At 38.3% G+C, this 18382-nt stretch overlaps 1 protein-coding gene across 1 annotated transcript in view; it reads left to right on the top strand.

Annotated features, from left to right (window-relative positions):
- Nucleotides 1–228: 228 nt before the first annotated feature.
- Nucleotides 229–18382, top strand: part of LOC308418741 (C-type lectin domain family 4 member A-like) — a gene marked incomplete at both ends in the record, with an annotated part of 244876 nt that continues 226722 nt past the window's right edge. The window contains 3 exons of the mRNA XM_080914220.1: nucleotides 229–310; nucleotides 1354–1470; nucleotides 3864–3965. Of these exons, the coding sequence (XP_080770346.1) occupies nucleotides 229–310; nucleotides 1354–1470; nucleotides 3864–3965 (301 nt within the window). The remainder of the gene's footprint in view (nucleotides 311–1353; nucleotides 1471–3863; nucleotides 3966–18382) is intronic.

Raw genomic sequence — 18382 nt, 5'->3', positions numbered from 1 at the left:
TTGGTATTGCCATAATTGTTTAATTGGACTGGGTGCATTTTTGGTCTGCAATACTCCCTTTGCAGGCCAGGGGAGTGGACTTTATGCTGCAAGCTGAGGGCAGCTGTCTGCTACCACCTTTAGCTGGTATCGGGATAATTTGCTGCCAGGATTGTTTCCTGTTCAGGAGATATTTTAAAGACGGGATGACACACATCTTCTGAGAGCAGAGAAAAATTTCTTCTCAATATGTTTTCAGAAGACATTTATATTAACACAAACTTCAAAAATAAATTTGACTCCTCAGACATCGACACAGACTCTCAGCCAGGTAAGAAAGCATTTTCTGCTGCTCCCAGTCAGTGATTCAGTAAGGGAAAAAAAAAATGCCGTGTCTATGGGTCCCTGGAGCCTCAGCCAAGTGTGTTGCCTGTAGACAGACATGAAAAGTCATGGGATTGCACACTAAAAAAGAGAAATTGTTGACTTAACTTTTACCATCTAGAGAGAAATAACTCCACATAAGAATATTGTATCTTTTCTACATAAAAATACAATTTGTATTTTTATACAAATGTTTATACACACTGTTTCAAAAGTTAGACCACAGTATAATAATTTCCCACTCTGTATTTGGTAATATAGCACAATTTGGCATTTAAGTATTATTTCACTCTTCTCATCCCAGTGATGAAGACACAGAACACAGGACCTTACACATGGTTGGAAAATATCCTAACTCATTTAGATGTGGTGACTAAAAATGTAGCAATTTTTACCATAAAGATATACAAAGCCTTCTTGACTATTGCATACTTTGAAGTTGGAAGACTTTAAAAGTGTATAATTAAATATTCTGCAGTCATTATAAAGCTGATAAAGAAGATAGGATGATATTTTTAAAAAAAGGCTGGATGTATTGCCTCTTGCCTGTTAGCAAAGCTCAGGAGGCTGCGACAGGAATTTGAGGTAAGTTGGAGGCCAGTTGGACTACATAGTGAATTCAAGCTTTACCTTGGGTACATACCAAGACCCTGTCTCAGATATAAGACAAAAAAAACATAAAGGAAAAAAATTAACATGATTTAATGTCGAGGAAAATGATAGTTACAAGTCAGTATTTATGGTGTGCCAATTGTGGGAAGTATGGATTTAAGTGTGAGGGTTTTTAAACTTTTGAGAAGATGAATATCAAAATATTGGCAACAATTATTCTCAATGTCAGAAATGATTTATTTTATATTTTGGAATGTTTCTGTAATTACATTTTCTTATTATTTCAAACATCACATTATTAGTGTTTATCAGGCACAGAAACAGAAGAAAGAAGAGGAAATATCAGAACTGAAGAAACAAATTTTGTTTGTCTTTCAGGTCTCCAAAAGAAGAGCACATCTCAGAAAAGTTGTCACAAATTCTCCAAGGTCCTCTTTACCTCACTCATAATCTATTTCCTGCTGTTGACAATCCTATTCTCCAGTGCTCTGATCCGTAAGTATGCAGTGAAACAAGTAAGCAAAGAAAACAGAAGGTATCCATTAGACAGACAGCTACCCAGAAAACTGAAAAAAAAGTATTTTGGGGCGATAGATATTATTGAGAATTTTGATCTGTTTAAGAATACTGTTTAAGAATTATATATATATTTGTCCCAGACTGTGTGAAACCTGAAAGTTAACTTAGAAAACAGTGGATTTTTCTGCAGATTAGCTTTCACACTCATCAAAAATTAAAACATAAACTGTATTTTATGTTGGTGTTATATTTAGCATTCAATAATTAGTAATATTCATTTATTATGTATTGGGCAGCATGTCAGAAAGTCCACATACTACCCCCCCCCCAGTCTGAAGAAATTTTGAGAATAGTCAAGTGAATCAGTGCTTAAAATACGTGGGCAGTGCTATGCAGGTAAGAAGTAAGACTCAAGCTTAGGGGCTAAGAAAAGCCAGGAGGAGATGATGACATCTAGACCTGTGTGTGCTGGCACTGTTCTAGACATAAGGGACCATGGGGGATGTAGGCACATATAGATGTGCATTACTGAAATATATAATGGTACATGGAGAATGAAGAAATGAAATAGCCAGGGGCAGACAAATCTGGACCCAAATAAAAAAATGATTCATACTGTACCACACTTATTTCCCCTCTGTTATTCATTTTTTAGTAGCTGATGCTGAGTGATTTTCTACCCTAAAACTTAGTGGGTTAATTGAACTATTGATATAATTCCTGCTCCGTGGCTTCACCGAGACTGATTTGTCTTGGGAGGTTCTCATGGTCCTAGGTGAACGTATGCATTCTCATAAAGCCCTACATCAGTTACAGGCAACCCAGCTCAGGTCAAAAGACCCAATTTCTTAAGTATGAAGCTGCAGAGATAAAATCCAAATGGATGTGGCTATAGGGAAGGTTGAAATGTGTGTCCACTTTCACAATGTGCCACAGACATGGATAACCATTGAAGAATCTGAAGTAGGAAATGGTTAAAATTAAACTTGAGTTATAGAAGGGTGCTATCATTACAGAGGTACAAAAATGAAGGGAAGAAGAAAGTGTAAGACTATTTGAGAAACCATTTCAGATGTGATGGAGGTTTGATCTAAGGGTCATGCTAGTGATGCACAGAAGAGGAGGTAATGGCAACCAAAAAGAAGATAAGGTTTTGGCTAATATTAATAGCTTGAAACTAGGGGACACAAAGAAACTACAAATGACTTTAATATTCTGATCCCATAAAGTCAACAGTCATGAAGCTATGTGAAGAGGAATAAGGTGAGCATTGGGTTTGGGTTGAAATATGATCACTTAAGTTTTGTTTATGATCACCTCAGATGCACTGATTTAGTTCGATGCATATTAGCATATTTTAGAAATGAGAAGTTGATTATAGAAGGCCTTTGCTTATAGGCAGCAAGTAACAAAAATGAACTAAAAACAACCCCGACTCCCCCAGCCCTCAACCCTGTCAACCCAGGAAAGTACCGTGTCACTAAGGAAGAGGAATCTGGAAGAGAAAGAGACATACAGATATAATTGGGTATGGCATCTCATTTTAAGTGAAGTGGGTGGTGCAGGAAACACTTAGGAAGGAGCACAGGAAGCAGCAGCAAGCAGTAGGCGAAACCCAGGGGAAGGGTCTGATAAGTGTACAACTTGGTGGGCAACTCAAGGAACAAATGGGAGATAGAATTCAATTTCTCCAGGAACGATGAGTTAGTTTTAGGTTAGGGACTCTGTGACAGTATGAGGACACTGAGAAGGAAGAGCTAGCTGGGGTAGAAGGAGAGAAAGGAAAGAAGAAAACACAAACAAAGTCCTTTTGGGTTCTTTTATAACTCCCATTTCTAGGAAACCCAGAACTAGTCTCAGCTCATTTCTCCCTCACCTTTCCTGGGTTATGCACATACTTAAAAGAATTTTATCACCTAAGATGTAGTCTATCCGTGTGCCCTACACAAAATGTTGATAAATACCCAGGATGAAGGACCTGTTCCTTTCTTTCAGCTCTTCCTGGAGATATCTGTAGCCCAGGCTAGTCATTAATTAACTAATCATTAGCTAACCAACCAACCAAAGAACCAACTAAACTAATTAATCTAGGCAACCATCCAACTAACCAAATAACTAACCATACTAACTTATATAGTTAAGGTGACCAAAAACTTCTGATCTTTCTTCCTCTAATTCCCAAGTGCTGGGACTACTGGCACCACACTCAGCTTATAGTGATGGGGAATATTTCCCAGGCAGGCTCTAAACTACTCAGGTAATTGGACATTTATAGATTTTGTTTCTATAAAGAAAGTAAGAAAGAAAAAAGGAAGGAGTCGAGTCATAGTTCTACCAGGAAAATTAATTCTTTAAATTGTATTTTACAGCTTTGTTTACAAAATATTCTCAGCTTCTTGAAGAAAAAACAATTATAAACGAACTGAACTATACTGAATTGGAATGTACAAAATGGGATTCACTCTTGGAAGGTAAAACCTTATGTGCCTAGAACCAACATTTCCAACTAGATTCTCAGGTAGATGCATCCCATTCACTATGGGGATATGACTTCATACCATGCACTCACTGTCAGCTGCCCATCGAATCCCTTTTAGAAATCACCAAACAGGCATAATTGGGATGTGTGGCAGCCTAGCTTCAACAAAGAAGAAAGTTTCAGGGAGGGTTGATATGGAGTCGAGTCAAAAACATTTCCCCCCAAATTTTTTTTATTGAAAATTCTCTGCACTTACATTTCAGATGTTATCTCTTTCCCATAATTCCATCTCTCCTCCCCCTCCCAACGCCTCCATGAAGGTGCTCCCTCTCCCAACCACCCTCTCCCACCTCAGCACCTTGGTGTTCCCCTGCACTGGGAAAAACAGGCCTTCGCTGGACTCAAGGCCTCTCCTATTGGTGTCAGGAAATGCTGTCCTCTGCTGCATATGTACCTCAGGCCATGAGTCTTTCCATGCTAACTCATTGGTTGGTGTTTTAGTTCCTGGGAGCTTTGGTGGGTTCAGATAGTTGAAAATTTTGTTCTTTCCATGGGGTTACAGACCCTTTCAGCTCCTTCAGTCTTTTCTCTAGCTCTTTCATTTGGGGTCCTCATGTTCAGTCTGATGGATAGCTACAAGCATCCCCCTCTGTATCAGCATGTCTCTAGCAGAGCATTTGAGGAGCATCCATATCACGTTCTTTCGAGTAAGCACTTCTTGGCATCAGCAATAGTGTTTGGGTTATTGTGCACATATGGGGTGTATCCCCAGGTGAGAAGATCTCTGATGACGTTTTCTTCAATCCTTGGTACTCTATTTGATCCTTTATTTCCTCCCATGAAATTTTATTCTTCCTTCTAAGAAAGACTGAGGCATCCACATTCTGGCCTTCATTCTCTTTGAGCTTCATAAGTTCTATGGATGGTCCCTTGGGTATTCCAAGCTTTTTGGACTAGTATCCACTTATAAGTGAGTACATACTATGAGTCTTCTTTTGTGACTGGGTTACCTCACTCAAGATGATAGCTTCAAGTTCCATCCATTTGCCTAGGAATTTGATGAAGTCATTGTTTTTGATAGCTGAGTAGTACTCTATTGTGTATATGTACCACAATTTCTGTATAAATTCCTCTGTTAAAAGACATCTGGGTTCTTTCCAGCTTTTGGCTATTATAAATAAGGCTGCTATGATCATGGTCATGAATGTGTCCTTGTTAGATGTTGGAGCTTCTTTTGGGTATATGCCCAAAAGTGGTAAAGCTGGGTTCTCAGGTAGTAGGGTTTCTGATTTCCCTACGAGTTTGGAAACCGCCAGACTGATTTTCAGAGTGGTTGTACCAGTTTACAGTCCCACCAGCAGTGGAGGAGTGTTCCTCTTTCTCCACATCCATGCCAGCATATGCTGTGACTTGAATTTTTGATCTTAGCTATTCTGGTTAGTGTGAGGTGAAATCTGAGGGTTGTTTTTATTTGCATTTTCTTGATGACTAAGGATGTTGAGAGCATTTCTTTAGGTGCACCTCAGCCATTTGGTGTTCCTCAGTTGAGAATGATTTGTTTAAATCTGTACCCCATTTCTAATAGGATTAGTTGATTCGCTATAGTCTAACTTCCTGAGTTCTTTGTATATATTGGATACTAGCCCTTTTTCAGATGTAGGATTAGTAAAGATCATTTTCCAATCTGTTGGTTGCCATTTTGTCTTTCTGACAGTGTCCTTGGCCTTACAGAAGCTTTGCAATTTCATGAAGTTTCATTCTTTGATTCTTGATCTTAGAGCATAAGCCACTGTTGTTCAGTTCAGGTAATTTCCCCCTGTGCCTATGTGTTCTAAGCTCTTCCTCACTTTCTATTCTATTAGTTTCATTGTACCTCATTTTATGTGGAGATCTTTGATCCACTTGGACTTGAGATTTGTACAAGGAGATAAGAAAAGACTGATTTGCATCATTCTGCATGCTGACTGCCAGTTGAACCAGCACCATTTGTTGAATAGGATGTCCTTTTCCCATTGAATGTTTTTAGCTCCTTTGTCAAAGCACTAATGACCATAGATGTGTGGATTCATTTCTGAGTCTTTGATTCTATTCCAGTGATATACCTGCCTGTCTCTGTACCAATACCATGCAGTTTTTTTTTTTTAAAATCACAATTGATCTGCAATATAGCTTGAGGTGAGAGATGGTGATTCTCTCAGAAGTTTTTTTTTTAATTGTTGAGACTGGTTTTTTGTTATTCTGAGTTTTATAATATTCTAAATGAATTTTCAAGTTGCTCTTTCTAATTCTATGAAGAATTGAGTTGGGATTTTGATGGTGAGTGTATTGAATCTGTAGATTGCTTTAGGCAAGATGGCCCTTTTTACTATGTTGATCCTTCCAATCCATGAGCAAGGGAGATCTTTCCATCCTCTGAGGTCTTCTTCAATTTCCTTCTTCAGCGACTTGAAGTTCTTGTCATACAGATCCTTCACTTGCTTAGTTAGGGCCACCCCAAGGTATTTTATATTCTTTGTGACTATTGTGAAGGATGTCAATTCTTTAATTTCTTTCTCAGCTTGTAATTCTTTTGAGTAGAGAAAGGCAATTTATTTGTCTGAGTTATTGTTATATCCAGTCACTTTGCTGAAGGTGTTTATCAGCTGTGAAAGTTTCCTGGTAGAATTTTTGAGGTCACTTAAGTATACCATCATATCATCTGCATATAGTGATATTTTGACTTCTTCCTTTCCAAAATGTATCCCTTTGACCTCTTTTTGCAGTCTGATTGCTCTGGCTAGTACTTGCAGTACTATACTGAACAAGGAAGGAGAGAGTGGGCAGCCTTGTATAGTCCCTGATTTGCCTTGTCTAGTCCTTGGTTTGAGTTGAATTTTATTAGCAACAGAAAGAAGCTCCAGGAAAATGAAGAAAATCTTGTGGTGTGAATGTGAGCATCTCATGGAGTCATGTTCAAGTGTGTGTGTGCTTATGTGAGTGTGTGTGTGCATGTGTTTGTGTGTGCTTGTATGTGTGCATGTGTGTAAGATTTTTATTTTTAATTAAAATGTTATATGCATGTTTCTGAGGGTTTGTGTGTGTAAGTGTAGTGCCTGCAGAGGCCACAGGAGGGCATCAGATTCCCCTGCAGCTTTAAGCATCAGGTGTTGGGAACTGAACTCCAGTCATCTAGAAGAGCAGCACACACTTCAATATGTTTGTGTGCAATGTAACTTTCTCAAGACTTAAACAGATAATTTGGTTGCTAGTAAACAGAGCTGGGAAGGTGGACTTAAGAAGGTACATTGCTTGGATTTAGAAAGGAGTGTTTAAGACTGTACATCATTTTGGCCTTGAGTAAGCAATTTCTCTACTGTTTTTGGCATCTGTAATTGAGGTGTTTTTGGAATTCACCATATGGCCCTAAATAGGCACAGTTTATTGTCTTTGGCAAGATACCTTTGGACAACACTTGTTTCCCAAGGACATTTAAGTTTGGAGTTTTTGCCTTTCTAGGCAGAACTCATTCTTCACCCAATTGTCTCCTTCACTGTACTGAAGTTCTCAGTCCTATTCAGGACGTCTGTCCTATGCCTACATCTTGAAATGTTCTCCTTGTTTTTTCTGTGTAAGCTTCAGGATTTCAGGTTTTGTAAGTAAAGTGTTTGATCCACTGAGACTCTAATTTAGAGTCAGTTTCATATAGAATGGTTAGGTATCTAGCCTCATCCTTCTGCATGTTGGTGCCTTATTTTCTGAGCACAATTTGTTGAAGAGGCTATCTTCCTCTAGTATGTATTTTTGATCAAGGAATCAGGTGGCTGTAGTTGTGTTGATTTGTATTTGTGGTTCCCGTTTCTGTCCATTAGTTGACCTGAAGTCAAGGATGGTGATACTGCCAACATTATTCCGTTTCTCTCAGGATTACTTTGGCTATCTTTTTTGCTTATGTATGAATTTTGAGATTTTTTTGAGATTCATTTATCTTATGAAGAATGTTGAAATTTTGGTGATGGGGATCACATTGATCTATCAACATGTAAGATCTTTACATGAGATTATTTTTCTATTTCACTTCACTCTCTCCCCCTTGAGGGATCACTGATATCTGTTGCTTGAAAAGGACATGTAATTAATATCACAGAGTACTTCAAACATACTTTTCAGAGATAAATTTTCCACTCAGCTCTTTACATCTTTATTCATTCACGGTTTATATATTTTTAAAACTTACTTTCAGAATCTTTATATTTTCTCCTTGAGACATCTATATGGACAGCACTTTCAGATTAACCTACAGTTTTGTTATCTTGCTTGTTGGAATATATTGACTCCTATTTTTCATCATCAATAATTAAAAATGTATGTTTAATAACCAAAATTTCTTCATCTTGGTTGGTGATATTTATTGTTTTTGTATATAAACATGTATATATTTATGTATCACAAGAGCTTTCCGGTTCTTGATCTGATGAGTTTTATTCTGTGCAAACCCAGATTGTTTAACATTATATCCTCAGAGTATGGGTGGTCTTTACACTCTGATTTTCTGATACCACCCCAGTAGGACCAAAGGCTCTGGCATTAGTGATAATGGAGGTAGACTTGGGTTTCTTGGCACCTGAGGGATGAGGGACTACTGCTGCATCTGGGAGAAGCTGGGAGTCCCAGCTTCCATGTGGTGTCTGCACACAAACAGCTTTAAAATGACTTTACTACAGTGCACTTACATTTCCTTCTTTCACCAAAGACAAAGTTTGGAGCTGTTGCCCAAAGGATTGGAAGCCATTTGGTTCCCATTGCTACTTCCCTTCAACTGACTTGGAGGCATCTTGGAATGAGAGTGAGGAGAACTGCTCCCGCATGGGTGCTCATCTGGTGGTGATCCACAGCCAGGAAGAGCAGGTACATCCTGGGAGAAACTGGGGCCTGGGTCTGGTAGGCTGTCTTCCTGTTTCTACCTAGAGGCCATTTTTGTTGATGTGGGTGTTGGTGCTGTGGCAGAAGACTTTCCAGCAGATACGCAGGAATGCTTGACTTAAACTTTGCATTGTACTCCTTTGTCTAAGTTCAGTAGAACTAAAGACTAAGGAACCGTGGCATCAAAAATGCAACACACTAGGCCAGAGAAGCATGAAATGTTTCTGCTCAAAACACCAGTTTGTGATTTCCACACTCTAATGGTTCTGTAGTATTAACAACTGCCTAACAGAGAAGGACACAGGGAAACAGGACCAAATCGGGAGGGTCACAGCCAGCTATGAGAAACAAAATAGCTCAAGTTATGAATGGAGAATGATTAGATGTGCCAAATTCTCTCATGTACAGCTGTCAATAATGGTGTTGATGAAGAACAGAGGTGTGTAGTTTGCAATGGGGATTCTTTTTTTTTTAATTTTTTATTTTTTTGCAATGGGGATTCTTTATGATCATGGTCAGAGATTGCTCCCAGAGTCGTGAAAACATGAACGATGACTTTGACTTTGTCCTGATTATCTGAAAAGTGCACCCCTGGGGGTGGGGTGAGAAGACATGCATTCCTGGGTGGTGGTGGTGGAAAAATGCATACTCCTGGGGTGGTTTCCTTCTATTTCTTGATCCTTTGCCTTCTAATCTCTGTGTGACTAGAACACCATCACTCACAATATTACAGTGTACCTCTAAAATCTAAAATTATTGATATTAACCTAAAATCTAAAACATATTTAAAAACCTAGAGAGGTGAAGTAGGATTTGACTCTTGTGCACTTGCACATGTGCATCCTATTAAACCCTATAATTTTGTATCATTAAAATTATTAAAAAATATTATAAAAACTCTATAGCAGAAAAGAATTAATCAGTTGAGGATGAAGACAGTATCTTTCTTTCCTCTTAGGAGTTCATCACCAGAATCCTGGACACTGCTGCTGTCTATTTTATAGGACTTTTGGATCCAGGTCATGGGCAATGGCAGTGGGTTGATCAGACACCATTCAGTGAGAATTCCACGTGAGTCTAGAGTCACAGAAGTTCCCACTCCTGTATTACAAGGAGACTTTAGGGTGCTTCAGGTATTGGTTATGAAGCTAAAATAGCCCCTTCCTGGTGTAACTGCTGGGCATGGAGTTCCTTTTACTCTCCCATGTACTAATCACAGGAGTCCTATGGAACACACATTACTGATATTCCCAGTAAAGAGGAGTAAATTGAGCTTGAAGAATGTAGAATGATAAAAATCCAACCAAGGTCTTTACCCATAGATGTATTTTATTATGGTTTCAGTTTGTCATCTATATATTTAAAAATGGATTTAATTCATTTTTTAATATGTGTGTATATATGTGTTTTTCTGTGAGTGTCTGCTACATGTATTTGGGTATTCATGGAACCCATAGAGGGGTGTTGGATCCCATGGAGCTCAGGTTATAAGTTGTATGACCTAGCTAATATGGGTTCTGGGAACAGAACTTTCAATTTCCCGGTTAAGCAGCAAGTGCTTTTAATCTCTGAGCCACCCTCAGCCATCATTTATATTTCCATAAGAAAAATTCATGTCAAGATTCTGATTATTTTTCATAAATCTCAAGCCCTCAGTCTGACGTTGTGTTCTCATATTTATGTAATTATTTATAAACTCTTAACTTATTACTATAGTCCCAAATCCCTTTTTATGTCTGCTTTAGGAAATATGCAGAGATACTATTGTCCTTCTCAGTTTTCAGAGAAGAAAATTTGGAATCCAGTTCATTAAGTTATTAGTCCTAGATGACAGAAATAAGTAGGTATCTAAATATCCTAACTCATGTTCCAGTCTCTAAAAATAATTCCACTGTAAAATGAAAAGAAAGAGAATATGAACACAAGAGGAGACATTTTCACCATATAAATCATCACAGTGGGTTCATTGTCCTCTGGTACCAAGACTTAGGGATGAAGAAATAGTATCCTCTGGGATGTGTGCTGGAAAAACAGTTAAGTAACAAGCTAAGAGAACACTGAGCGATTTGTGCATACTTGAATCTTCATCCTCAGGCTTGCTTCCTCTTGCTGCTTCTTTTCAAGCATTAATGTAGGAAACACCCTGATGCTCTTTCTTCCCTTCAGATTCTGGCATGAAGATGAGCCCAGCAGCGACAATGAACAATGTGTTATATTAAGTCATCCACGTTCAAGTTGGGGCTGGAATGATATACCTTGCCATGGTAAACATGAGTCAGTTTGTCAGATGAAGAAAATATACTTATGAATCACACAAATTCTCCTTGGCCGTGGGATTGCACTGCTATCCACCACCATGCAGACACCCAGAGAGTTCTTAATGTGGAATAAAGGTCCACAGAATTTTAGGTAGGCAGCCAATGGTTATACATATGATAATATTGGCACATATGTTAACTTACTTAGTCATTCATCATTCTCTTATATAATGAGAAATTTCCATGTATTAGAGACTATGTGGGAGACTCTCTGGGCATATGTGGAAGCAACAAACCTCTCTGCTCATCCCCAGATTCTTATTTGCTAATAGTATTGGGTAGTGCGGTCCTTATACTCATTTCTCCCTCTGTTTTTCTCTGTCTTTGGCTTTATTGTTGTATAACTGACAAATAAATCATGTATACTTATGCTACAGTGTCTTGAATTTATGTGGAAATGTATTGTGGAGTGCCTCACACAATTAGGTTGGCAACACCATAGTTGCCTGGTGTGTGCGTGTGTCTGTGCATGGTTTTAGAATATTTAAGCAAATCTCAACACACAGGGTGACCTTGTTAGATATTGTCACTTTGACCTTCAGTACTTACTCATGTCTTCTCTGGCAGTTTGTTTCCCCCATTTTTTTATGTCTCCCAATACCTGCACTACCAGGAACCATACCCAAACTTTGTCCCCATGGCTAGTGTGTCAGGTGTTATGGATGCTAGGTGGCTCTAACAGGTGGCTAATCCTGGACTTGGTAAACTACATTAACAGCAAGTTTAATGCTGTTAATGTAACACAACCTTCTCCTAGCCTGTCCAGTGATTCTTGGTGTCCCACCTCAGTACTTGCGGCACTAAGAACAACTTTTGCCCTGTGCATGGATGTTGAGCAGACCAATATGTCCCGTGGGAATCTCTATGCTGCTTAACATGTTGGAAGTCTTTTCAAGTTCTTATCACAGATATTTTGAAACAAATTTACTGAATGGTATCAATATTCATAAAACTACCCTGCATATATTTAACAATTACTAACATTTTAACAATATGTATATGGATGCATGCACAGCTATGTTCATTTGATAGGACATTTGAGAGTTAGTTTGCTACATAACAGTTCAGTCAATATTTCAGTACCAAATACCATTATCATGCTTAGAAAACTTGACAATTTTTGACAACAATTTTCTGAAAATATGTGTGATCTTGTCTGTATGTCCTTAGTTGCCCCCAAATGTTTCTTTGGCTGTTATAGTAAGCCATGACCAAAAGTATCTTATTTACTAATTATAAATAATCTAAAATTCAGGATATGCCTCCAGAAGACTGTCCTCAGTTCAGACTCATGCCACAAGTTCCTAAGGATGCTTTTACTTATAATCACCTCTGTAGACTGAGAATTCTGATACCTGTAGGACTGACAAGTTGCTTCAATGACCCACTGAACTAATGGTTATGCTCTATGAGGATTAAAGCTTTATTGTACCAAAATGTACAAATCAGAAACTAAAGGGAGAGACATATTGGGTGAGGTTTAGGAGGGTCCTACATAAGGAACTTCCATTGATCTCATACATGCATTTTCTAGAATGCTAACAAATGACAACATACAGAATAGGCCCACTAGGGGGCTCTCATCTAAGCTCTGATGCCCACAGACGCACAGGGTTCACCATATAGGCATGAGTGGTAATTGTGTGAACTCAGTTTTCAGCATCACTTTACAGCCAGGGTCAACATCTCATTGCTCAAAGTCTCGAACTTTAAACACACAGTGTTTCTGAAATAGTGAGCTACTTACATAAATCATAGCATGAACTATGAGAGAACTGAACAGCATAAAGCTTTATACTCTATCATGATAAAACAGACATTCCAATAGCTCCAGAAATCCCAAAGAATTAGAGAGGCAACCTCTGATGACCTGGGTAAAAGTCCAGAGAGAATCTTAGATGGCCTAGTTGTCATATAATAAAAATGTGGCAGTAAGCGAACAGGGAAATGTATACCATCACCTTCACAGGAACTCCCATAGTGACTCAGGATAGACACCATGGTGTACATGACACACATCCTATACTAAATCCACATGATACTAGTTTACTTTAATATTAGAAAAAATATAGCACAATCTTTTAAAAATTTTATTCTTGTGTTGCAATGTTTCCTCTGTTTATGCTCATGGTATTAATGTTCCAGTTTGAAATCTAACAACAAGACATCTATTGAGAACATAATGTAAAGGGACTAGATGACATCACTACAGTGACTCCCAAGGCTTATATACTTCCCCTGTAAAAGTATTGTGCTTCAATGACTTTGACACATCTTCTTTTATATAAACTATATTTTCAACCCCAACTGAAATGTGTGTCCAGGTAACTTTTATTGGTCCATAGAATGAACATGAATCTGACTTTTCTAAGTACAGGAGGCAATTGCATGTTCAGCTTCCATCTCTATGTCCCTGGACCCCAAAATGATAAATATAGAAAGAAGCTGAACAGAATTACATTGACCCAGAGACAGGCCCTTGGGATGCACAGATGAGAAATATTTGTTATTGCAAGCCTTTTGGATCCTGGAGTTGGCTGTGCCTTAGTCTGGTATGTATAAAACATGGCAGCTTTAGACATATATTTTGCTATAAATGGAATTTGGGAATATCATTCTGAGTGAGGTAACCTAGCACCAAAGAAAATGCATGGCATTTACTCATGTATAAATGGGTAATAGTAATAAAATAAAGGTACCATGCTACACTTCAAGGACCCAAATAAGCTAATCAAGAAGTAAGGTTCAAGAGAGCAAGCTTGAATCTCACTTGGAAGGGGGAACAAAATAGTTATAAGAAAATGGATGCATCTCGAGAGTATCATCCTGAGTGAGATAACCCAGTCACAAAAGAACAGACATAATATGCAGTCACTGATAATGGGATACTAACCCCAGAAAGCACTGAATACCCCAGAAACAACTCACAGACTGTGTGAAGCTCAAGAAAAAAAAAAAAAAGAAAGAAAAGAAAGAAAATAAAAAAATCATTATGCTCAATCCTTACACACCAAGAAAACGTTGACTAATTCCGGGTTACATCCTGTTTTACATGTACTTTATGCTCATTGTAACTAGTAAGACCTTAATGCACACTATCAAACCTTTGAAAAAAAAAAAGCCAAACATTGACAAAAATGTATTCGTATACTTTTATGCAAAAATCCTTAAAATTTGTACATTTATCTTTGTTTTTTAAAATAAAGTTGTTCAAAAAGAAATAAAAGTCTTAACAGAGGAAAAAATAGTTATAAGAGGTAGATGGAAGGGCAAAACTGGGAGAATGGGTAATGGGGAAGCGTATGAGGGATTTATAGTTAGGTGTGGGGAAGGACAGTAGAGATGGCAATATGACCATAAGAATGAATGGAAATCTGCAGCAGATGGGGGTCGGGAGGTGGGAAGGCATCTCCAGGATGAGACAGAGATCTGGGATAAGGGAGGTACCCAAGACAAATGGGGGTTAGCCTTAGCTGTGACTCGCTGTACTGGAGACATAAAACTTGAAGAAAACACCTTCTGTAGCTAGGCAAGAACCCCAGTGGAGTTGTAGAGACACTAACCCACCCTTAAAACTTTAACTCAAAATTTTTACTGTCTATAAAAATGCAGAGACTGACAGAATGGCCAATGAAAAACCAGCCCAACTTGAGACCCATTCCATGGGCAAACACCAATCTATAACACTATTAATGAAACTGTTACGCTTGCAGACAGGAGCATGTTGTCATCTGAGAGGCTCCACCAAGCAGCTGCCTCAGACAGATACAGACACTCACAGCCAAGCATGGTGAGGAAAGTGTCCATATGTGGTCACTTCTTGTGGTGAATCAGAACCCCAGACAGTTGAGAAAAGAATCCTCACAAAGGCTCAGTTAGCACAAAACCTCAGCATAGATGAATGGAATGTGGCCTGAAGCATGATTCATGTTTGATTGCTTCTGACATAGGAATACTCCATTTGAGTGTCATGACTTATATGTAGTTAGATAATGTTTTAGTTTGCATTTTATTGCTGTGAAAAGAAACCATATAATGGCAACTCTTTAGAAGGAAATCATTTAATTGAGCCTGGTTTACAGTTTCAGAGGTTTAGTCCATTATTGTCATGGTGGGAAACATGGCAGAGCATAAGCAGACGTGGAGCTGGAGAAAGAGCTGAGAGTTCTACATCTTGATCTGACACTGGGCATAGCGTGACCACAGAAGATCTCAAAGCCTGCCCCACAATAATACATCTCCTCCAATAAGGCCACAACTACTCTAACAGTCTGTGGGGCTGATTCCTATTCACACACAGCATTATACTCCTTGTCTTACATAGTCTTGTAGCTACACATAATGTAACAATGCATTCAGTCCAATGTCAAAAGGCCCCATAGTCTACAATAGTTTCAAACTTGTTTAAGAGTCCAAAGTTTACTCAATTGTAGTTCTCTGTAAAGTTAAAAAAGAAAAGCAGATCTTATTCTTTGAACATGTAATGGCACAGGTTATACATTAGAAAAGGGAGGTTAGTGAAGAAATACTGGGCCAAAGCAAGGCTGAAAACCAGCTGAGCAAACTCTAGACTCTGCATATCCACCAGCTTTGTTGACTGTAACACACTTCATTCTCTTGGACTGGCTCTTCTTCCTGTTAGCTTTCCTTAGTAGGTATCTTTTTGCTATGACATCTCTAACCCTGGGGTCTCCAAGGCAATCTAGGGGTCATATTTACACCTTCAGCTAATGGGCCACAATACAGGGATACCCCTGCTACATGCCTGGTCTTGGCTACTTTCTTTAGTAGTGGAGGGAGATACTCTAACCCATTTTTTTTCTACCCTAGATTCTAAAACCAGAAGCACATGGCCAAAGCTTTCAGGTTTTGCTGCTTCCTGGGCCTGGACACCATGGACACAATGGGCCTGGGAACATGGCCTCTTAATTCAATTACATCTTCATCAGCTTTCCCTTTTCATTAGTTTTCTTTAATGTGCACAATTGCCTGTCCTGAAACTTACTTTGTAGACCAGGCTGGTCTTGAACTCAGAGATCATCCAGCCTCTACCTCTGGAGTTCTGGGATTAAAGGTGTGCACCACCATGCCCAGCTCAGAGCCTTTCTTAAATCTCTTTCAAAAATTGGAAGTTTACCTGTGTGATATCTTGCCCTGAGGTCACCATTCTCTTTATTACATTTAATATCTTTAATCAATTTCTTTCCTTAAACACAGGATTAGCTCTATTCTACTTCCTAGAGCTTCTTTTCTCCTTGAACTGTAAATTTTGTATTTTTACCTTGCTTAGCCTGCTGCTTTCTTATTAAAAAGATCTTCATAAGAGTAACATAACAACAACTTCATAAGAATAACATAACAATAGTAACCACACAACAATGTCTATACCTTCCCTTTGCCAATGCTATTGGTCCAAAACTCTTTATTTTAGCCCCAAACAATTTTTTGGACAAGGGAAAAAAGGCAGCTACAATTTTCATTGAAACATCACTAGAACAATCTCTAGGTCACACACTAGCATTCTTCTGAAACATCTTGAGTTAGGCCTCTATAATTCAAATTATTCTCAGGACTAATGTGTTTCATATTCCTACTAAGATGGACCATTAAGTTCTTTTTTTTTTAAATAATAAAACAACTTTATTTTAAAAAAACAAAGATAAATGTACAGATTTTAAACATTTTTGTTTAAAATTATACATTTTTTGTCAGTACTTTTTTTCAGATTTTAACATAATTTTTACATAAAACTATATGAATATATTTTTTAGTCAGTACTTGATTTTTTTCAAGGTTTGTTTGTATGCCTTGAAAACTTAATAGTTACAATGAGCTAAAGTACATGTAAAACAAAATGTAACATGGAAATAGTTAAAGCTTTCTTGTTTTGTAAATATTTTGTTTTGTTTTGTTTTGATTTGTTTTCTTTATTTCTTGGACTTCATAAAGTCTGTGAGTTGTTTCTGGGGGAGTGCAATCCTCTGGGGTTAGCATCCCACTATCAGTGACTGCATATTATGTCTGTTCTTTTGTGACTGGGTTTTCTCACTCAGGATGATATTTGCTAGATGCAGCCATTTTCTTAAGAATTTGGTTAAGTCATTGTTTCTGGTGGCTGAGTAGTATTCCATTGTGTATATGTACCACAATTTTTGTATCCATTCATCTTCTGAGGAACATCTGGGTTCCTTCCAGCTTCTGGCTATTATAAATAGAGCCGCTGTGAACATTGTGGTGCATATATCTTTGTTGTGTATTAAAGTGTCTCTGGGGTATATGCCCAGAAGTGGAATAGCTGGGTCTTCAGGTAGTACTATATCCAGTTTTCTGAGGTATTGCCAGACAGATTTCCAGAGTGGTTGTATTAGCTTGCAACCCCACCAACAGTGGAGAAGTGTTCCTCTTTCTCCGCAGCCTCGCCAGCATCTGCTGTCATCTGAGTTTTGGATCTTGGCCAATCTGACTGGTGTGAGGTGGAATCTCAGAATTGTTTTGATTTGCATTTCCCTGATGGCTAAGGATGTCGAGCACTTCCTCAGATGTTTCTCGGCCATTCGGTGTTCCTCAACTGAAAACGTTTTATTTAGGTCTGTATCCCATTTTTTAATAGGGTTATTTGATTCTCTGGTGTCTAGCTTTTTGAGTTCCTTGTACACCTTGGATATTAGGCCTCTATCTGATGTGGTGTTGGTAAAGATCTTTTCCCATTCTGTTGGTTGCCATTTTGTTTTCTTGACGATGTCCTTAGCCTTACAGAAACTTTGCAATCTCATTAAGTCCCATTTGTTAATCTTTGACCTTAGAGCTTGAGCCAAGGTGTTTTGTTCAGGAAATTTTCTCCTGTGCCTATGTGTTCTAAGGTTTTCCCTACTTTCTCTTCTAATAGTTTCAGTGTATCTGGTTTAATGTGGAGATCTTTGATCCACTTACACTTGAGCTTTGTCCAAGGAGATAAGAAAGGGTCTATTTTCATTCTTTTGCATGCTGAGTGCCAGTTGGACCAGCACCATTTGTTGAATAGGCTGTCCTTTTTCCATTGAATGTTTACTGCTCCTTTGTCAAAAATCAGGTGACCATATACATGAGGGCTCATTTCTGAATCTTCTATTCTATTCCATTGATCCACATTCCTATTTCTGTACCAGTACCATGCAATTTTCAGCACAATTGCCTTGTAATATAGCTTGAGGTC

This window comes from Micromys minutus, assembly GCF_963924665.1.
Source record: "Micromys minutus genome assembly, chromosome: 3".
Lineage (NCBI taxonomy): Eukaryota > Metazoa > Chordata > Mammalia > Rodentia > Muridae > Micromys > Micromys minutus.
The sequence above is the reverse complement of the archived record's forward strand: the minus strand, read 5'-3'. Positions and strand labels throughout refer to the sequence as shown.